Source organism: Astatotilapia calliptera, chromosome 12, assembly GCF_964374335.1.
Source record: "Astatotilapia calliptera chromosome 12, fAstCal68.1, whole genome shotgun sequence".
NCBI lineage: Eukaryota > Metazoa > Chordata > Actinopteri > Cichliformes > Cichlidae > Astatotilapia > Astatotilapia calliptera.
Window position 1 is genome coordinate 14,545,443 of NC_137433.1, and position 23,049 is coordinate 14,568,491.

The following is a 23,049-nucleotide window of genomic DNA, read 5'->3' on the forward strand; positions in this document are numbered from 1 at the left end:
GAAACAGCAATTTTCACTTTTAGAGCATTTTGAAATCTTTAAAAGAGTAGGTCGTATCTTGGCAATTTGAAAAGTCTTTTATTTTGGAAGGCATAATCAGAATGACTTGATATTGATATGGTAACATCGTGAGGTTGTATACTGTTGACCTAAAGTGAAATTATCCTGTGGAAACAGCAAAATTCTTTTTAAGAACATTTTGAAATCGTTAAAAAAGTAGGTCGTATATATGCTCAATTTGAAAGGGCTTTTATTTTGGAAGGCATAATCAGAATGACTTGATATTGATATGGTGTCACTGTGGGGTTGTATACTGTTGATCTAAAGTGGAATTACCCTGTGGAAACAGGAATTTTCCATTTTAGAGCATTTTGAAATCACTGAAAGTTAGGTCAACTATGGACAATTTGAAAAGGCTTTTATTTTTGAAAGCAAAATCAGAATGACTTGAAATTGATATGGTATCACTGTGGGGTTGTATACTGTTGATCTAAGGTGGAATTACCCTGTGGAAACAGGAATTTTTCATTTTAGAGCATTTTGAAATCACTGAAAGTTAGGTCAATTATGGACAATTTGAAAGGGCTTTTATTTTTGAAAGCAAAATCAGAATGTCTTGATATTGATATGGTAACATCGTGAGGTTGTATACTGTTGATCTAAAGTGGAATTACCCTGTGGAAACAGGAATTTTCCATTTTAGAGCATTTTGAAATCACTGAAAGGTAGGTCAATTATGGACAATTTGAAAAGGCTTTTATTTTTGAAAGCAAAATCAGAATGACTTGATATTGATATGGTATCACTGCGGGGTTGTATACTGTTGATCTAAAGTGGAATTACCCTGTGGAAACAAGAATTTTTCATTTTAGAGCATTTTGAATCGTTAGGAGATTAAGTCAAATATCGGCAATTTCAAAGGGCCATTACTATGAAAAGCAAAATCAGAATGACTTGATATTGATATGGTATCACTGTGGGGTTGTATACTGTTGATCTAAAGTGGAATTACCCTGTGGAAACAGCAAAATTCTATTTTAGAGCATTTTGAAATCACTGAAAGTTAGGTCAATTATGGACAATTTGAAAAGGCTTTTATTTTTGAAAGCAAAATCAGAATGACTTGATATTGATATGGTATCACTGTGGGGCTGTATACTGTAAATACAGAGTGGAATTATCCTGTGGAAACAGGAATTTTCCATTTTAGAGCATTTTGAAATCACTGAAAGTTAGGTCAATTGTGGACAATTTGAAAGGGCTTTTATTTTTGAAAACAAAATCAGAATGACTTGATATTGATATGGTATCACTGTGGGGTTGTATACTGTTGATCTAAGGTGGAATTACCCTGTGGAAACAAGAATTTTTCATTTTAGAGCATTTTGAATCGTTAGAAGATTAAGTCAAATATCGGCAATTTCAAAGGGCCATTACTATGAAAAGCAAAATCAGAATGACTTGATATTGATATGGTATCACCGTGGGGTTGTATACTGTTGATCTAAAGTGGAATTACCCTGTGGAAACAGGAATTTTCCATTTTAGAGCATTTTGAAATCACTGAAAGGTAGGTCAACTATGGACAATTTGAAAAGTCTTTTATTTTGGAAGGCATAATCAGAATGACTTGATATTGATATGGTGTCACTGTGGGGTTGTATACTGTTGATCTAAGGTGGAATTACCCTGTGGAAACAAGAATTTTTCATTTTAGAGCATTTTGAAATAACTGAAAGTTAGGTCAATTATGGACAATTTGAAAAGGCTTTTATTTTTGAAAGCAAAATCAGAATGACTTGATATTGATATGGTATCACTGTGGGGTTGTATACTGTTGATCTAAAGTGGAATTATCCTGTGGAAACAGGAATTTTCCATTTTAGAGCATTTTGAAATCACTGAAAGTTAGGTCAATTGTGGACAATTTGAAAGGGCTTTTATTTTTGAAAACAAAATCAGAATGACTTGATATTGATATGGTATCACTGTGGGGTTGTATACTGTTGATCTAAAGTGGAATTACCCTGTGGAAACAGCAAAATTCTATTTAAGAGCATTTTGAAATCACTGAAAGTTAGGTCAATTATGGACAATTTGAAAAGGCTTTTATTTTTGAAAGCAAAATCAGAATGACTTGATATTGATATGGTATCACTGTGAGGTTGTATACTGTTGATCTAAAGTGGAATTACCCTGTGGAAACAGCAAAATTCTATTTAAGAGCATTTTGAAATCACTGAAAGTTAGGTCAATTATGGACAATTTGAAAAGGCTTTTATTTTTGAAAGCAAAATCAGAATGACTTGATATTGATATGGTATCACCGTGGGGTTGTATACTGTTGATCTAAAGTGGAATTATCCTGTGGAAACAGGAATTTTCCATTTTAGAGCATTTTGAAATCACTGAAAGGTAGGTCAACTATGGACAATTTGAAAAGTCTTTTATTTTGGAAGGCATAATCAGAATGACTTGATATTGATATGGTGTCACTGCGGGGTTGTATACTGTTGATCTAAGGTGGAATTACCCTGTGGAAACAGGAATTTTTCATTTTAGAGCATTTTGAAATCACTGAAAGTTAGGTCAATTATGGACAATTTGAAAGGGCTTTTATTTTTGAAAGCAAAATCAGAATGACTTGATATTGATATGGTATCACTGCGGGGTTGTATACTGTTGATCTAAAGTGGAATTACCATGTGGAAACAAGAATTTTTCATTTTAGAGCATTTTGAATCGTTAGAAGATTAAGTCAAATATCGGCAATTTCAAAGGGCCATTACTATGAAAAGCAAAATCAGAAAGAATTTATTTGATATGGTATTACTGTGAAAAAGACTGCGGTTGGAAAGTGTTGATACAAAGTTCAAATAGTATTTGGAAATACGACTTTTGCTTTTAAGAGCATTATGAATTCATTGAAAGAGTAGTTCAAAAATGAAGATTCACAGGGCTTTTACTTTGAAATCCAAAATAAGATGGCCTTGATAGTGACAGGGCACAATTAGGGTACAAGGCTGTGTCATGTAGATGTAACATTAGAGTTTCTAAAAAATAAAAAACAAAAGCCTAAATTATATGTTATTATGTTCTTAACATATCTGTTAATTCACTCGAAGTTGGCTTTTATTTTGAAATCCGGTTTCCACATCCATTCCCGTAATACTTTGAATACACAGGGAACGTAAAATCAACTGGAGGCTGGCTTGACTGCAAGTCTCGAATTGGAGGCTGGCTTGACACCAGTTGTGTCTGTGTGAGTGAAAGACAGAGAGAGCGAGCGACAGATTTTCTGTTATAACCTTCATGTTATGGAGGCACAGTGTGAGCACTCAGGTCGCATCAGAGCATCGGGCGGTATAGTGTGAGAGTACATCGTGACATACGAACTTCTAACCCCTGCGAGTCAATCGTGCAGTTTGAGCAGGAGCTGAATAACGTGACTGAAAAAAATCGCACAGTGTCTGCCCAGCTTTAGGTGTACTGTCGTCCGAGACTTGCACCGCAGAGTCGGCGTTTGTTCCCCTGTTGGCCATGCTTCTTGTTGTGGTCATCTGTTGTCTTCCGGTATTTTCTCCGCAAGCGACCTTTCCTCGACCAATGAGATGAGCGGTAATCTGAATTGTCATACTCGAATTGTCATAAGTGTGCTGTCAGCTCATTGGTCACAAAGCAGGAGAGGGGCTGGGAATTATGTTTTCAAACAAAGTGTTAATTCCATAAACATTTATAGACTACTTTTGATTCTCACTGTATTACGGGACAAAGTGCGTCCCTTATTAGCTCAACACGGGACGTGTACTTTTGTTTCGAAATACAGGACGATTCCGTTTTTTAAGGGACGGTTGGCAACCCTACCGTAGTGTGTAGGGACGGCACCTTGCTCAGGGTTACCTCAGGGTAGCCGTTCAGTGGATTCAAACCCGCGACCACTCTACCTACTGAGATCTCAAGAGAGCTGTGCATAAACAGTTGCCTGCAAACCTCAATGAACTGAAGCAATGCTTTAAAGATTGAGCCAAAATGCCTCCACAGTGGAAAATGGAGGCATCCACAAGGAAATGAAGCTATGATAGAGTGATATTAACACAATGTACGCACCTAAAAACACAAACTCTGGCTATGGATGAGGCCTCATAATGGTTTACAAAATATATTTTTTACACATTTTGCCCCTTCATTTTGTACTCACATTTAAACATCTACATGGCCTATGAGAACTTAGTTACTGCACAATGATTCTCTGCATTTATTTGCCTGTAAAATATTACACTATGGGAATGCAATATTGCTGATCATCTGTTTGTAAAGGAAACATTAAAAACAAACCTCAATCAGGGTTGTCAAGCTCATACAGCTGCTTTTATCTTAAGGGGAGCCAGACCATTGAAACTACACGATGAAAGCATAAAATTACAGTCTTTATTATATTTAATATAAACAGTTTTTGTTAATTTACTGTAGACTCACAAATAGTGGAAGAAAAAACAAGAACTTTCCCAGTATTTGATTGTTTACCTGTTAGTTAATTACTGCACTGGGCAGTCTTAATCAATAACGCACTAAAGCTATAAAAGTTAAAAATCTATGCACTACTTTCCAGAAGTGTCCAGTTGACCAGGTTTGGAGTCTTCGCCTGGCTGATTCTGACCCCTGGCCTTATATTTGACACTGGTGCCCTAAATGACAACATTCTTACAGCATAGTAAAGTTGTACGAATGCAGTATATATCACAAAAAGAAAAAGTCTTTGCAACCAGCACAGAGCAGGCAGGGAAATAAATAGACAAACTGTAGAGTACTCAAACTATAATACAGAGTTTATTGGGACTTGAAGGACACAGTGGGTTTGGCTTTCACATGCACTCAGCACTTTGCTGTATATCACATTTAAGAAGGAAAATTCCCTCATTGATTCACTCCTCTCCATCCTTTTGCTCCTCCTTCCCTTCACTTCCAACAAACCATGTGAGTTTGTGTGTATTGGTGTTGACACGTTCCCCCAGCGAAGCAAACAGAGCATGACAGTCAGAGAATAAACAAAGTGCTGATATTTGTGTGGGCATTGTCTGAGAGCTCATGCTAACAAGGAGGCACTTCAGTCTGATTCAGATTTTTTTTTCATATCAAGTACGCAGAGGGAAAAAAAAAGGCTTGTGTGAGATTGGTAAGGACGATTAAAAAGTATTGCATGGACCAGCTTTCACTACCTCAAACAGGGAAAATACTACATTCTTAAATTAACAAGAGCCTGAACTCTTCCTCCCTTTTAACTGGCGGTGCTGCTGCGAGAAGGCCACTTCTATGCGCGGAGATCCTCTGGTGTCTCCCTCTCCTCCTCCTGGCTCTAGCATGACTGAACTGGACTCCTTAAGGGAAAAAAAAATCAAAAGGCAAACCTTTCACATAGCTGTGTGTCCAACTGTAATCGAAGACACAGGGTATCAAGAGGAAGACCCTTTAGATTTGTGAGGCATTTTTGAAGAGCGAGTTGAGGGTAGGTGTAAGAGGGCTAAAACATAACATAACCTGAACAGCAAATGTCTATGCAGCAGTATCTTTTTACATGGACAAACAAAAAGGCATAGGGAGAACAAGAACACTTTAGTTTTGGATGTAGAAAAACAAACGTCATGTGACAATATCACGACAATAATGTGCCTTAATGATCAGAGGTAAAACATTTTCATTTGGTAACAAAACAGCATGACATTATTTGAAATTGTGCAACTTGGTCAGGCTGAGTGCATGTGTTCCTCTCCACTCTGTGGGGACTGTGCAGAAAATCTGAGCAAAACCGAACAAAACAAAAACAACAAAAAGAAAAAAAAAAGAAAAAGAAAAGAAGTAGAGTTCTGTTTCTGTACAGCATGTTAATTAGTTTGTCAAACTCCACATAATCTCAAATATAAAGTGACACTGTAAACTGAGGGAGGGGGGGACGTCTGCGTGTATATGATGGTAACATCAGTGGAATGAGGTATGCAAAAGCGAAAGGGATACAGCTGTCCATACTTACACTTGTCCATGCAATGAAAACACAACACGAGTCTCACAATTCTGAGGGTGCGCGTCGATCTGATTGTGTATGTACTGTATGCATGTATGTGTGCTTTAAGCGGTATGATATGTCTGCAGGCTCATATTTAGAGAAAGAAAAGTGTCGAAAAGGGATCACGCATTGTGATCCTCCTGTTGTTCCAAACAACGGCTAAAAAAAGCCTAAACAAAAAACCTTCAATAAAACCCCAAAATTCAACAATGACAACAGTATCACAAAACTAAACCGTAATCTTTGGCCTGAGTGTACGGCAAGGCAATGTACATTTATGTGTTGAGGTTGTTGAGGTGATGTGTTCTGAATGTTTAGGAGTGATCTGAGGTATGGCAGGTGAAAAAACATGTTAAAGTTGTGCAGATGGCGACACCTGGGGAGGCGGGGGCGGGTGCTGTCGATAGATGGAGAGATATCGGTACGAGATACAGGCCAGAAAGAAAGTACACGACTGAAAGTGACTGGAAAAAAAGATAATCTTTTCTTCTCTTTTTTGTCTCGAAAAACAAATAAACAAATAAAAAAAAAAAAAAAAAAAAAATTCACCAAGACCCCATCTTCGATTCCCTGTGGTGGTCTTTATTATACAGTGGATCCCCTGAATATTAGCTTGTTTTCTATCCTTTTTTTTTGTATAATTTCATCACTATCAGTGGCTCTGTTCTACAGTCCAACAATCCTGAGGGTAGGTAAGGTTTGTCTAAACATTTCCAAAAGTCTCTGCAACACTGACCATCCTACTTCAAATGCCCAGGACATTAGGGCATGGTCATCCCCCCTCCCCATCCCACCCCTCCCTCCCACCCAATGGACTGGCCATCAAGGCTTTTTAGACCGGCTGTTGCTCAGGCCCCAGCAGTGGACCAGTCAGCAGGAGGGAAGCCCTCGGTAGCTCCTTCCCTTTGCACGGTATATGTGTGTGTGTGTATGTGTTCTGTGTTTGTGTATGTGGGGCGCCCACACAGACACGATGCCACTAGGGGGCAGAGTTGGACATGGAGTCCACAGAGTTTACGCTGGAAGACTGCACACGGCTGTTGGAAATGGACACCTCTGGGTGCTGGAGCAGAAAAAGAGAGATAGATTTGCGTGGGTTAATCGAAATTGGCTTTGCCTGCTTTCCAAATGCGCCTGTCCGTTCACTTACATGCCTCCTGAAGATCCTGTCCAGCAGGCTGCGTCGAGGTGGCTCTGGCGGCTGGTTCCAGTCCAAATCTGGAGATCTCATTCCATGTGGCCCAAACACATTCAAATCTCTGAAACACTCGGTTTCTATCATCTGGATAAGATGAGAATAAGAAGCAGAAAGAGGAAAATGTGTGAGCTTTCCCAGCAAGTTGCGAGAAGCGCACTGAGCGTTTAAAATGCCATGAACGCGCTTACCTCATTCTGCCACGGGATGGAAACGCTGCCTGTAGAGAATTTGGAGTAGAAGTCATTGTCTGTTTGGTCCAAATTGACTCCCTTGACTGTGGAGAACTGCTCTATGTCCAAAACATCCTTACAGTACACTGCCCGAGGCTGAGAGAGGGCAATGACCATGAAAAAGATTGGGTTGAAGGGAAAAACAGAAAACAAGTTTATCTTAATAGATAATTTATCATCATGGAATTTTGGTTGCCGTTTCTGATTTTTTATTTTATTTTTTATGCTGGCTATTTTTGAATATTTCCACTGATATAACAAACTTAAAAAAAATGTCCTTACTGACGCAGGGAGTGTCAGTAAGGATACTTGGTTTTAGCAGTGAGTTTGATTTAAACCTCCAGTGCAGAATAATATCAACAACTCACATCAGGCACAAAGGGAGGCTCCACCATTCCAGCCTCCATCCTCTTGAAGTTGATGTTTTTGAAGAACGAGTGGGCCTTGACGCCTGCTGCTCCATCCGCCTTGCACCCCAGCCTCTGCTTAGGGTCTTTGGTGAGCAGCTGGGTGAAGTAGAAGCAGAGATGAATCACTCAATTGTTCATCATTCATCTCTCGCTATACAAACATCTCTCCATCAAGCCTCACCATTCTACAGATGGCCTTGGTGTCCTCTGTAAACTTGTCGTTGTACTCCTCCTCTTCGTCCTGCACCCTCCTCTCCACTTCCTCCCGTTTCACTCGCTCTTTGCGGGCGCGGAAGGGCGATCGCCCGGCGGTCATCTCGTAAATGAGGCAGCCCAGTCCCCACCAATCAGGACTCATGGCGTACTTTTCGTTATTTATCACCTCCGGAGCTGTAGACCCAAGGGAGAAACTTAATGAAACTTGCACATTTTACCCTTCTCCTTTAAAAATGTTGACTACAGTGCTTCTTACCCATGTAGCCTACTGTCCCCACTCTGCCTCTAATGAGTTCTCCATCAGGCACTTTGATAGCCAGCCCCAAGTCAGAAATGCGAATGTGTCCTGCAACACAGAGTGTTAGTGAGGTGAGGTGAGGTAAGGTAGAACTGCTGATGTTATCCACATGTACCTGACAGGATCTTTGTGCACAACTAGCTGGCTGTAATTTATCATAAGATAAATGTGCAATTTAACATGCAAAATGCTGCATCGCAATATTTACGAATAAGAACTGCTGAAACTTCAAGACTCACCGTTGTCATCTAATAGGATATTCTCAGGTTTCAAATCCCTAAAGATGACACAGCATGCAAGTGTGTTAAAGCATAAAGTATCAGTTCACAACACACATTATTAAACAAAATGTTTTAAAAAACATTAACATTCAAAGGCTTTTCTCTTCTGACTGAATTACACCTTAAAATGCATTTAAGACTGTGTGAGATTTACCTGTAGACGATCGATTCCCTGTGCAAATGCTCGAGACCGCAGCAGATTTGAGCAGCGTAAAACTGGACCCTGTCTTTGTCGAAGCCAGGCGTGCCCATGTTGTAGATGTGAAACTTCAGGTCGCCGCCGTTCATGATGGTCAGCACCAGACACAGGGCGTCTTTGGTCTCATACGCGTACGCTAAGCTCACCTGGTTGAAGACAACAGTCATGCAGAAGCCGCAAGGCATCAACGCTGCACTTTATTCCTCTTAATTTTCTACTTACGACAAATCTACTGTTGACTTTCTCTAAAATCTGCTTCTCGTTGAGAGCCATGGACTCTCCTTTCCTCTTCTTTATCCTCTTCTTCTCAAGCTTCTTGCAGGCGTACATCTTCCCCGTTGCTCGAACCTGGCAGGCACATACCTGTGGATTAAAGACACCGTGTTATCTCACATTTCACTGTGAAATGGCAATACTTTTAATGTCAACATCAAAATTTATCTCCGGGTCTCTCACCTCTCCAAATCCCCCCTTTCCCAGCACTCGGTACTGTCTGAACGTGTCCTTAGTGATTGGTTGCCTGGAAAAACACAGGCACAGCAAAACCCATTAACAGATGTTCATAGTATTGATTAAGACAGGCATTATGTGCAGAACTCAATACCATCCTGAGTCTGTTTCCTGTATAGATGATGGAACCTCTTGTACATAATTTCACTTTCCAGACACGGATACAATCAAGGCTGCTCTGAAAGCCTGCTGTTTACTCCCAACTGCTGTTTATTTACATGCTATCTGCATAAAATATTATACTGTTTAGAATGAGGTGTAATTCTATCCAAGTCATTTCTTATCTGGAAAATTTACCTTCTTAACTTTTTAAATTATGGTTGCTGGGGCTGTCATGACATCTGACTTTCATTTCATGATTATCACAGAAAGTTCTAGATACAATATTATTGCAATATCATTGTATTCAATTCATGTCTCATTTTATTCATTGTGAAATGACTTTAAAGAAAAAAAATAACAACCCCAAAACCCAAAAGGTTGGGATTGTGTGCAAAATGTAAATAAAAACAGAATGCCACCACTTGGAATTTGGATAAAGCCATATTTTATTCACAACAGAACACAGAAAACCTATTTGATGGTTAAAATGGAGAAAAAAATGGAGCTCGTTTTCAATTTTACTGCAGCAACACGTCATTTTGCAACTAATTAGGTGATGTGGCAACAGGCCAGTAATATGATTGGGTATAAAAAGAGCATCAGTTTCTCAGTAAGTATATATAGGCAGAGGTTTGTTTTTTTTGACGATGCTGTTCCCTCATCAGACAATATTCCTCTCTAAAAAGTCCAGCAGCTGCTCTCCTCAACTCCTGAACGTTACAGGCTGTTGTTAAAAGAAGAGGGGGTGCTACACAGTGGTGAACACGGCCCTGTGCCAACTACATCAACATCAAAAGGAGCCAATAATTTTTCAGTTACATTCAGTTAGAGTTTTTCATTATTTGATATAATTTCTGTGTTCTATTGTCAATAAATTATGGATGGGATTTGCTAATAATTTAGTTTTATTTAGATTTTACACAGGATCCCAACTTTTTCCGAATGGTTGCTGCAAAAATACAAAGTCCATGAGGGGTGATGACACAGTTATTTCCCAGACTATCAAATGTCCATTACTAACATAATAGTGATATTTCGTTTGCAAATATCACAGTTATAGTCAATACAGACTTTGCATAATGCGGACTTTACTTATGTTGGGTTTTTCCTTATTTACCTGTCGCTGGAGTCTATGTTTGTCTCTTTTTAGGTTGTTTCTTTGACTCACTGAATCTTTACCACAACGTGATCTGGAGAACAGACAGCGGCTAATTTTTGTTTTAAAACTGTCAAACTCCACGCCAAAAATAATCAGACAAAAGAAGCACTGAATGAATGTGAGCTTATTTACCGTTATACACATCAACTTTTATCTCGACTTTAATTTTAACCTTGCTGTATTTATAGGGCAGTGATCTTTACTAGTCATTTTACAAATAAATGATATGTAATCCATATTATCTTGATTACTGATTATTCCCCACATTCACATCCCTGACTACAACTACTAAATTACATTTTATAAATGTCTGCATTCAGAATTTCAATGTGGTTTTTTTTCACAGATAAGAAATGGATATAAGCAAACAAAACCCAGCCAACCTCTCCAGCATCTTCCACTGTAGAAAGCGGTCAAAGTACATGCTGTTCTGGTAGTCTGCAAACGGAGCTCCACTCAGGTAGTCATGGACAGCCCTGGTGCAGCGCAAAAAAAAAAAAAACAAAACAAAAAAAAAAATCAGTTACCAAAACGCACGTTGTGGGATGAAAATGCAGAGACAAGGCAGAGACAAATTAGAGAGAGTCCTGCAAACAGGTGAGTGTGAATGAATGAGGAACTCACTTGCGGCAGTTGCTGAAGATCTCCTTACATGGACTCAGCTCGAGGTTCTCTCTGCACTGGTCTGCAAAAACCTCCGCTATGTCTACACGCTGAGGTGACTACATCAACACATGTAAACAGTAGCACACATACAGGAATGCGTCACTCTTTATTACACACACTACAAATTAAAGAGATAACATAAACGCCTGATCTAATTGACGATGAAGTAACAATACATTGACTTTTTAATGCGTACACTTGATTACTAAACCCATGCGGGCATCTTGGCGAACTTTAATTCTGCCGTCTGCTTGTCTGCTTACAAAGTTTTCTTTTGAAGCAAAGTGTGAAAAAAAAGAAGGCTCGAAAATTTTTAAAATGCATCAAATGAGGAAACTTACATTTTCTGATAGAAAGGCCTTGATGATCTGGCACCCTCTGCTTTTTCTTTTTTCATCAGGTGTTACCTCGTAGTCTTCCTAAACAAGAGAACAACTCAGTGTTGTTAACAAAACTCCTGTTATAGATTTGTGTTACATACTTTTATAGATGTGACAAAAGTATTAACGTGCACTTGATCGTCTGCAGTCAAGTAGTTATTTATCAGTGCCAATTTCAAACAAGGCAACTTATGTAATGAATATTTTCTAGACTATAAACAGTGGCATTTACATCACTTGATCAATTATTGGCTAATTTCAAAGTTCAGATGTAAAAGATGATGTTTAGTTTGTTGTGAAATTGTGAAACATTTCTTTAGACTTCTATAGATCTCAAATCTACAACAACAGACAGTATTTAGTAATGCAATGATTTATTGGATGGGGTGTTGTGAAACTGTCTTTCAATCTGACCTTTTATTAATTACTTCACTGACATTTGTAACAGCTTGATTGTTGACTTTCTGTAGCAGCAAACCATGACTACATGTTTTATTAACCACAAAGTCCCAGTGGACTTGGAAGACACCCACTATTCTTTTGCAGTTGTTGAATAACAGAATTTATTGGAATGAAAATAATAACTTCTCCCTTCCAGTCAAGCCAAGTCAAACCGGTTTTTTATCTCAAGCATCCCAAATCCCCAATTTACATCGACGAGATCTATAATCTGCGCAGGAGATTTGTTTAAAACAAGGAAATAAATTTCCCCTCAAACAAGTGCAGGAGGAAATGATGATAATAGAAAAACTAAACACAACTAAAGTGTTTTATAATCGTTCAACCAGAGAAAGTCAGCTGTGATAAATGACATGTTACTAAAATCCTTTTAAATTACACTGACGATGATTTAGAACTCGGACTAGAAGGCATTCAAACTGGATGCATAACTCCAATAGTGGAAAAAAAAAAAGCCCCCCCAAAAAACCAAATGTCTCTCGAATTTTTCCTGCTTTTTTCCTTTGAAAGACGAAACAGCTGCTGTGCGGTTACAGAAACACACACCTCTCACTCTCTGTATATCTGTGTTTCCCTGTCACTCTCACATAAACATATGCTGCTCTTGGCTCCGTGTTTGCACACATGCAGCTGATGACACTAACAGGTTGGGTCGTTACGCGGCGGACACACTGGACTTCTCGCAGGGGCAGTGACATGAAAAGCTCGCTGACGCATTTGGAAGCCGGCACTTTTAACCTCTCAAAAGCGGGAGGGGGAGGGCAACATGGCATCCATGCGGCATGCTGGCATGGCTGTTTCTATTAGTGGGCTTTTTCCAACATGGCCCTGTGTTGCCTGGCAACCACACAGTAAACACGGTGGGATTCCTTGAGGTCCTGCAGTGTCACAGTGTGTCACACCAGCGTCACCAGCTTTCCACTACAACACACATCAACGTATATATGATATGCACCGCGGAAGCACACATGAGCTCGAAGCTTAAGGAAAAAACTGGCTTTAAAAAACCACAGCATCACAGACACTACAGAATGAAACACGAAGAAGCCAACACTGTACGTAAACATGTAAGATTATGACTAAAAGTCACAGAGAACGAGAGAGAGCGCTGTGACTGCTGCCAAGTGTTGATTAACTGAGGCTTTGTTATCAGAGGTTTCAGAGAAACACACACACAGTAAATGAGCTGTCTGACTCCCACCGCTTGCTGGAGGAGCAGGAAAAGGGGGGAGGGGGGTTCAGCCAAAGGGGAAAGAAGACGCCTCCTTAGCCTTTTGGAAGCAGAGTAGATCCAACACATACAAACACCTTCTCATGATGTAAGAGGAACCATTGGAACCACTTAAGTTGCACACACCGAAAAAACACATGCACAAACACTCCCTCCTCCTTTTGAACCGCTGTGCTCATACTTTCACACGCCTTACACGTTTAAAAAAAACCATACATAAAAGAACAACAATTACTGTAAATTGTAGATTACACTAATTACTGCACACTAGATTACACAATAACACTGTCTAGTAAACCTCATACCAGCAATGGACTGCAATGTTGTTTAATCACTTGTAATACAACCACCTGCCTGGTTGTAAACACCCTCAGACCTGAGTAATTGTCAAATGGGGTTCATAAAGCTGAGTTTGTCACATGGACTGTAGAATTAGCTCCAACACGTGTTTGGCTTGAGTGTAAGTGCTTTCCCCCTACACAGAGTGGGGGTGGCATGGAGGGGGTGATGGTCACTTTTAGGGCTGGGCGGTTAAAAGTGGGCAGAAAAGTGGAGAGACGGGGGTGCGCCGGGACTGGAAGGGGCTGGCGAGGGAAACAATGCGTCCTTTCTGCCCGTCACATGTCCGCTAAGATATTCTGGGCATAGATAGATAAAGACTTAAATGTGTCATGTGGGAGGTATTTTGTCTAGACGTGGACATGGGGTGGTAGGAGGCAAAAAGCTGGATAGATTGGGGATCTGGATGGTTGAATAATCACTACTCCATTTAATTGTGTCCTCTTGCTGTGTGACCCAGCAACACCGGCGTTTTTGCAGCCTGCCCTCTAATCAGAGTGAGTACACTAAAAAAGTTGATGAGTGTGTTTCCAGGACTGCATTTATCCAGCAATAAACACAATTTTTTTTCCTCCAGATACTCGCATCTGAGAACATGCTATCCATTACATAATTGATCACACGCAGGTTACAATAAAAGGGAACTGTACAACTTAACATTTTTAGTCTTTTATTTTAGATGAGCCTTTAATTCCATGCAAAAGAATTAAATAAAGGGTGGCGACCAGAAATAACCATTGATTTTTTGGGCTGAAAGATGAATTCAAAATTATAGGTGATTATTTACTTGTAATGACGATTTGTAAGCACAAATCGTCATTACAAGATGATATAAAGTCGAAGTGCAAACTACTTCTCTCAAAACGTCACCTATAAAGTAGATGTAATATAATGCCTTTGAAATCCTTTCATGTTTAATAGAGATCTTCTAGGAAGAGAGTGGAATCTGACATTTTCCAGCATTCCTGACCATGTCCGGTGATACACAGCATGTGGACAGGGTTGCAGGCAAATAGTCAGGTACACACTGTTAGCCGCATGTCGTTAGCGTGAAAGCTCCACTTCCTGTGAGCGGTTATAAAGAGTTTGCCAAAGTAAACTGCAGGAGGACCACAACAAAATTCTAACAAACCTAAACAGAAACTTACCCAGCTGAGCTTGGACATTTTAAAGAAGCTAACAAAATAAAAATGGCTATCCAGCAATCCAGAGCTCAAAGCTAGCCACAAGCTAGCAGCCTCAGCATGAGCAAAAGATTAAAGAAGTTACTGGGAAGATTATAGAGACAAGTGAAAAAGGGAAAAAGGTCATTCTCCTGTTATTTGGTGAAGTTAAAAACACACAGAATTATATGAGCAACTGACATTGGTTTTGTTGCACCTGCTTTTGTTTGGTAAGGTAAAATATATCAGGTAAAGGTGGATGTACAATAGGGGTGGGGGGAAAAATTGATACTGTGTAGTATCGTGATATTTTGTTTGCTAATAATGTATCGATACAGGGACAGCAGAAATCGATATTTTGTTACAAAAAAAGTTTTTGTGGACTGGAACATGCTCTGACTTCAGAGCATGTTGATCCTTTTTCTGAGCAAGAATCCTGACACTGTCCAAATGTGTTTAACTTTTTTTTTGGCAGCAATAAACATGACAGTTTACTTATTTTAATTTAAGACAAGTTTTATTTTAATTAAGTTTAAAACTTTTTTATTTAATGTAAAATTATATTTTGTTTTAATTTACTTTCAAATTCTTCAGTTGCTGAAGGGGCTGCATAGTTTTCATAAATTGCATAGTTCAGAATAGCTATAATTGTACCAGATGGTTGCATTCAGTTAAGTTGGACTAGACTGTAATACAAACCGTTCAGTTTGTCAACAATAAAACTGAATGAAATGAGAGAAAGACTGAGTGTGAGACTTTGATATTAGATAAAATGAATATTGATAAGGTTTACCTTTATGTACAGAATCTGAATATCGCAACATTTTTTAAAAAATTGCAATAATATCATATCGTGCGTTAAGTATTGTGATAATATCGTATCGTGGGATGTATGGTGATTCCCACCTCTAATGTACAACATCTGATTTTTGTTTATTTGTACATCTGTCCAGTAGCAGAGCACTTTACTTTCAGTTGTTTCAGTTTAAGATGATGCTGCAGCTTACCGTGGATTGGGTTATATTGTAAAGTTCAATGATTTCTTCACACTTTCTTCACAATATTGCAATCCGTGCATTTGTAGTTTATGTTTCTGAAAACTTTGTTTTACCTTTACCCATGAAAAGGATGTGACTGATTAGTTTGTCAAATCTAAAATGATCTGAAATGCAGAGACACTTTTCTTATTCTACTCTAATATGAGCTTCCACAAGACTGACTTTTAAGGGCCGGAGTGGATTATTCAAATGTAATTTCATGAAATAACGTAGCACACTAACATTTCACATTATGCTGTTTATTCAGTTCTGTGCAAATTCACACTTTTGAAAAGTTTAAAACTTGCTGTTTGAGAATCCCTCTAGTAAGCACTCCACTCCTAGAAAACTCAAACACCAAAATCATTATTAACATCCTCTGTAGGTGTCATGATGCGTGCTTCTGCCTGGGAAAAAAACAACCAAACAAAACTTGGATTTAACTAGGCAAATAAGTAAGAGCCCTCCATTGGACAACTACAGTTGCCAATGTGTTTCAGCTGGCTACAGGCTGTTTAACCCTAACTGCTGTAGTGGGTAGCTTCTCATTCCTTAAACAGCCTTGTTGGAAGACATGGTATTCCATGGTCATGGTAAAGACGTTACACTGTCTCAGAAGGGCTAAATTATTGGTCTGCATCTAGCAAAAAAAAAAACAACTAACAACTGTAACTATTAAAACTGTTTTAATAAGTTTCATTAAAACTTGGTGAACCATCATCTCATAGAAAGAAATGTGGTCAAAAAAAAAAAAAAATCATGACAATTTTGGTGAAATAAAATGACAACAAATCAAAAGCAAAAATCACAGCTATTTCTGACTGTAAAAGTAAAAGTATTTCCACTGAACTAAACAACTGTGTAGCCTAAAGAAAACCACTTATGAGTGAGGCTAAACAGACAGAAAGATCGGAGTAACGGAAAAAGGTCACACGGTCTGATGAATGATTCAATGTGATGGGCAAATCACGATGAGATGAACCCATAATGCCTAGTGCCTACCATACTACCCTGTAGGGAGCAGTGTTATGATCTGGGGAAGCACTGCTGCTACACGAGCAAGGTGCTTGTGGGTTCAAACCTGCCAACTAGCTGGAGCCTTTCTGTGTGGAGTTTATCAGTATTAATGCTTAACATTTTAAAAAAGGGTATAAAAAAATATTTCTAGGTGGGATCCTAGTGTTGGAATTCAACTGTATCAATGCAATGACACTGGATGTGTAAGTCAAAGCTTTAAATTGTGTTTCAAAGACACTCTGTGCAGCGGTAAGATGACAAAAACAACAAAAATACACGTCAGACTAAAATCCTGTTGCGATAAGGTTCAGTTACAATCACTGGTTGAAGGTTGGTGTGATCTGTCACAAGGAGTTGATGGTTGACTTTTCTATTCCTTAGTTTAAAAAAAATATATGATATTTTTAATGCAAATATAAAAAAGGGGTCGATGTAAGTCGTGTGTGCGTGCATGTTTACCATCGCATCCAGCAGCTGGATGCATCGCTGGAGTTTCGGTCTGGTCTCGCAGAAAAGACGGAAGAGAAGTCGTCCGATAGGCTGTTTCTCACAGATGCTGAAATATTCCCTGTCTGCAAAAGAAAAACAAACAAACAAACAAAAAAAAAACATAAAATGAACACAGACTTTAAATCGCAGCCTTTCCAACAAACAGTCAAACACACTCTCTTTAGATGAAGGAAGTGCACAAACACGTACCGATGCTGTTTCCCAGTTCAGTACACTGGCTTATATGGGGAAAACGAAGGATCTCCTTCCATTTTTTGCTCCTTCCTTTCCTTTTCCCTCCTCCACCTGTGGTGACAGGTAAAACAAGAGGTAAAAATGTTCAACTGAAAGAAATTAATAAAGTTGTCCACATTTATTTTCGTCAGTGAGGAGAAAATGAAGGCCCAATGGCTAAAAGAGAGGGGGGTTGTGTGTGGGCTCTCCCCTGAATGAAATCATAGTCTCAGTGTGTATATATAATTCATAGATTACGTCTCACTTCCTCCGTAACGCTCTCCTCTCTCCACTGACTTTCTTGCTCACTTTTCATGTGAGTGGCTTCACTGGAAGTGGAACAGTGTGTGTGTGTGTTTAATATGAGTGTGTGTGTTTTTGTGTCCACACAGACAGAAAGCCCATTCTGACCGGCTCAGTTCCCATCAGAACCCAGACTGGATTCCACTGCACTGAATAATCATGCATCAGCTTCCTGCAGCTACGTAACACCATCACGAACAAAAACCACTTAGATCTACATCGCCTACTTAGATTTCTGAAGAAATTTTACTGTGCAGTCATCGACGGAGCTGATTATTTTGCCTCTTAACTTTGACCGCTTTCCCATTATTCATCAAAGCCATGTCTAAATCACCTTTGGCGTTTTCTCACAGTATCCACCAGATGCGATTAAACGCAACTTTTAACCTCGTACTTCTACCACAGCCTGCTTTGCCCTTACACCATGTTCGTCTCAAAGTTATTTTTTTTTATATGTTACGACTGCTCTAATGAAATGACAGGGATTTCCTTTAACCGCTCTGTGCAGTGGAAATTTGCTGCAAGCAGCTCACCCAATGTGAGAGGCATTGAGAGCAATGACAAGCAGACATCTTTAAGTAATAACCCAGGAATGCGAGAGGCCCTACGTCATTGTGGAGGCTCTGAGTGAAAGCTTTTAGCAGTTTTCCCATCAATCCTGCTGCATTACTGTCTCATCCTTTCCTCCTGCTCTGCAGTCTGTTTTGCGTCTCACTGTTGCCTTTGTAATATTATATAATTTACTTGCCAAGAAAATTAAATTGCACTCAACAAGGGGAAGATTAGTCTCAAATTAGCATGTTTTGGTGTGATATTAGACCATAGCTGGGAAACTTTCTTCCCCAGAAAGCCATAAACTGACTAAGATAAAGTAAGCCAACGGTCAAACAAGTGAACCATAGCAGACTTAGTGCTGACTGCTGAATTACGTTACACATGAATGTTGGTATAGACAGAACATGCATACATACATACATCACTGACTAAGGAAATGTTTACTCTATATTTACTATATGTAATATTTAATCTAACAGCAAATACATTATCTTATACATGAATACATTCATTCATGTTTTTGTCACTCTCTCTGCAAGATCATAAAAGTGTGCTACAATGTCTGATACTGAAATATCGTGCACCCAGAATGGATGTTCTGCTCTATATTAGTGCGCAAAAGTCTTAATCCACGCCTCAGTTCTTTTCCATTTTGCTGGGAAAACAGGAAATAGATGCAGTCATCTGCTGAAACATTTGCAAATATATATGGAAACACAGCATATAATTACTGTACCATTCTTCTTTCCCTTAAGATGGATCAACTGAGGGACAACATACATCTCTTGGGTCCTGTATGAGGTCTACTCAAATTTTTCACATGACTTTCAGATACTCTCCACGTAGGCCTGCTACTTTTTCCCCCTCCGCTTGTCTGGTTTCCTCAGGTTTTTAAGGACACTCTGCACAACATGCTGAGATATGAAGTTTTGAGCTCATAGGTTTTTGGGAACCACTTTGTTGGTGGAAAAATTTATGCCTGTCAGACTGTGTAACCTTTCATAACTTTTAACTATTTTTTGTTGTGAAGCTCTTTGTGACATTTATCTTAAAATGTGCTCTATGAATATTTAAAAAACAAAACAAAAACGTATTTACTTAATTTACTTACTTTTCACATATTGAACTAAAGAAATGGGAACAAATTATATGTTTTTGTGACAGGCTGCTGATAACAAAGAGTCTAAAGACTCAATTCCAGATTTGTTCTTTGCTAAATTGTCTGTTGTGTGTATGGACAACAGGTACAATTTTACAGCATGAATGATTCATAGGTCAGTGTTAAGTGGCTTAAGAAAAACGATCAGGCTCAAAGACTGGACTAAAAATGATTAACAAAGCAGCCCATGTTGAAAGAAACACTTTGAAAGACCTTCAGAAAGCCTGGAGAACTATTGCTTAAGACCAGTTTCCAGTTTTTAAAAAATGACAACAAAATATGAAGAAATGAGGGGTGGCTCAAGACTTTTGCATGGTACGGGTTATTTTGCCCACATAGTACAAAAGCCTCATTTTACACACTTATGCTTATTATTCACTTACCAAGTATGACCCTCGTGTGTCATACTTTCAGGATTACATTGCAACAGCCAGCCATAACCATACATTATACAGGCACAAAGGGATTTAATTAGAGATCATTTCCATCATTACAAGCTGACATAACATTTTTGAACAGATGATTTCACAGCAAAGTATACAAAAGTATTTCAATCCACTTCTTACATATTTGAGTCATAAAAAGTTTTACAGGGTTGTACTGACTCTTATTAGAACTGCAGTATTTTTCTTTTTAGGAGGAGGGGTGTTAAAGATAAGGGACCCTACGTCAGCAAAGCTCACATACGGTATTCAGAATGATACTCGTATCACCAAAGACAAACACGAAGCATGAATGTATTAATAACCCGAATAAAAATATCCCCAAAGACAATCATTAACTTCGAGCACCTGCGCCTCATTAACATTACTGTAGACGAAACTATGCTATAAACAGGCGCACTTCCTTATTTGATCGCTTCTGTAAACAGCTCATATGTAAACTTATGCTCCCCACACAAAAATACAGTGTGTTGCTGTGTGCTCCAGTTTTTGAATCTCCTTTAATGAAAACATGACATCTGCCAAAAAGGCAAAAGAATACAGCGAATGAAGAAGGTCATTCCCCATGGGAGGGACGCCATGCTAAAAATGTATGCACTTGTGCTAGTGTGAGGCATTTGTGGATACAAGCGTCCAGCCAAATGGCATAAATTTCCTGTGAAGGGTCAACGCCATGTCAAATAATTGTACCAAACATGGGTGCTCCACCCAGGCATTCAACTTCTACACAATGCTGAGACAACCACAAATAATGCAGTTCCTTCTTTTTCTTTCTGTGTCCTGTTTTCTTTGCCTCTCATTGCTCTCCAAGCCTATTTATTTTTCATTCTTTCTCCCTCCCCGCCTCCCCCCTTTCCTGCTTTTTGGAACTCCTGGCATCATCTTCTGCTCTTCTGCTGTTTCCCTGTGACCCAGTATCTTTTTCCCTTTTCTTCTGACACACTGCTGAAGATTTCCTGTCATCACCACATCACTGTCACCAAGTTTGCTGCCAGCCAATCACTGACCTCATTTGCTGTTTCAAGTCTATCAACCCCCTTTTGTTTTAGGACTTTTTTTTAAGGACGTCTACAGCTCCTTGGCCATAAAAATAGAACAGTGCTATAGATTAGTGGTTTGCCTCCTTTTTGGGCTTTTCTACGTGTGGTCTCTTGTCACGCTGTTCATGTTATTTTTATAACCCCTCGATTTCTCTCATTCATCACTGCAAATAAAGCTGCTCGAAAGCATATTTATAATTCGTCCCACTGTAACATTCGAGGCCCATGTGGTGCAAAGACCAGAACACAGAGCACACCCAAACACTCCCACAAACATGCAAATACAACGAATCAATTATTCCTCATCTGAATGTAACAACAAATAAAGTTCTGTTTAGCCTTAGTGCCCTTTGGCTTCTTTTGTCTGTGGGCTCAAGAAAGCACAGCCTAACAGAGGTTAAAAAAATTGTCTGACACGTTGCTGTTACACGGCTTTACGAAATGTTCTGGCAGGATTTGAGGAAAGTTTACAACAGTATTAGATATACAAAGATGAAAGCAAGTGCTAACTTTTTGAAATCATGTTTTGAAGAAGAGAAAAACATTCACATGTTTCGTTTTACGTCCAGATTTGTAACTCTAGGTTCCTGTTTAACAAAACTTGGCTCTTAAAAGTATGAATATCCTCGTAAATATCCTCCATAAACCATCTTGTTCACGGCTGTCTGTTTATTTCTTTCGCTATTAAAGCGTTCTCACTCTTATGTGGTCTGTCAGTTACACACGAGCTGAAATATGTGCTGTGGCATGGATTTGCTGCACACAGGAACTTGTCCGTCTAATTTGTTCCATGTGGGCAGTGTGGTCGCCACCCTTTATTTATGCTCATGTTTAGGAGCTCTGACATCATCAAGGCATGTCAAGTAAAGCAAAAAGAAGGTCAGAGACAAAACGTCAACCGTCTGGCGTAACACCAGGGGGTTACCCGAACCCCAAACATCTGTGTGTGTGTGTGTGTGTGTCTGTGTGTGTGTGTGTGTGTGTGTGTGTGTGTGTGTGTGTGCACGCACAATGTCACTACTGTGACCTCTCTCTAGTGTTGTCCTCATGCTCAATTTAATCAACTCGTGGCAATCCTGCAGGCCCCATCCATCCACACCTTCGAAAACAACCCTGCTTAGATTTGAGGTTATACGCACAAAGTGCTGACACTCAAAAGAACCCAAGTCATTAACATCTAGTGCCTGACACACACACACACACACGTGCACACACATAATCTCCGAGGTCTCGAACACCTCCACTTACAATCTCACTCCAAACATGAAGCTAGATGTGCTGTGGACAACCAGCTGAAACCACATCCTGACTGTCACACTGTGCATCTGGCATATATGCAATAACATCTGCAACAGAATGTGATGTTAAGAGCACGAGCGTGAGCAGAGCCGAGCGTTCTGAATATGTGCTATTTTCTACACCTACACTGTGTAAAAAAGTGTGCAAGATTTGAGTAGGTTTCAGTGACTCTTCACTCTCATCTCCTGGCTGCACTGACCCTCTTTGTTCACAAACAACTCACTATCCCTTTCTGATTATCTAACTCTCGCTTATTCCCACATCACCTCCTTTGTCTGATCTGTTAAATGTCGGCCTCGCGGTTGAGTCATACTGTGGTGGTCAGCGAGTTACAAATACATTGTGGCCGACCAGCACCAGACTATGATGCAAATGCCTTTGTTCCCCTCGGTCCATCCCTCCCGGCACATCCAACCGTTCGGTGATCGGGATTTATTTGCATGAGAGCTCCAGGTAAGGGCCAATGGTCTTGTGCATGCAAAACACAAGTGGTAAACACCCAGCAAGCATATTATTGAAGGAAGACGGGAGCTTTGCATTTGCAAAACATCCTCTTTGTGCTTCTTCGGGCGCT

The 23,049-nt window shown here is 39.4% G+C and overlaps 1 protein-coding gene across 1 annotated transcript in view; it reads right to left on the reverse strand.

Annotated features, from left to right (window-relative positions):
- Nucleotides 1-4,808: 4,808 nt before the first annotated feature.
- Nucleotides 4,809-23,049, reverse strand: part of grk5l (G protein-coupled receptor kinase 5 like) — a 30,264-nt gene continuing 12,023 nt past the window's right edge. Inside the window, exons 2-16 of the mRNA XM_026187262.2 lie at nt 17,653-17,748; nt 17,413-17,525; nt 11,669-11,746; nt 11,286-11,383; nt 11,045-11,137; nt 9,347-9,410; nt 9,113-9,253; nt 8,846-9,036; nt 8,650-8,687; nt 8,369-8,458; nt 8,078-8,286; nt 7,855-7,992; nt 7,445-7,582; nt 7,209-7,340; nt 4,809-7,121 (exon numbers count right to left, since the gene is read on the reverse strand). Coding sequence (XP_026043047.1) covers nt 7,038-7,121; nt 7,209-7,340; nt 7,445-7,582; nt 7,855-7,992; nt 8,078-8,286; nt 8,369-8,458; nt 8,650-8,687; nt 8,846-9,036; nt 9,113-9,253; nt 9,347-9,410; nt 11,045-11,137; nt 11,286-11,383; nt 11,669-11,746; nt 17,413-17,525; nt 17,653-17,748 — 1,703 coding nt within the window. The 3' untranslated portion in view covers nt 4,809-7,037. The remainder of the gene's footprint in view (nt 7,122-7,208; nt 7,341-7,444; nt 7,583-7,854; nt 7,993-8,077; nt 8,287-8,368; nt 8,459-8,649; nt 8,688-8,845; nt 9,037-9,112; nt 9,254-9,346; nt 9,411-11,044; nt 11,138-11,285; nt 11,384-11,668; nt 11,747-17,412; nt 17,526-17,652; nt 17,749-23,049) is intronic.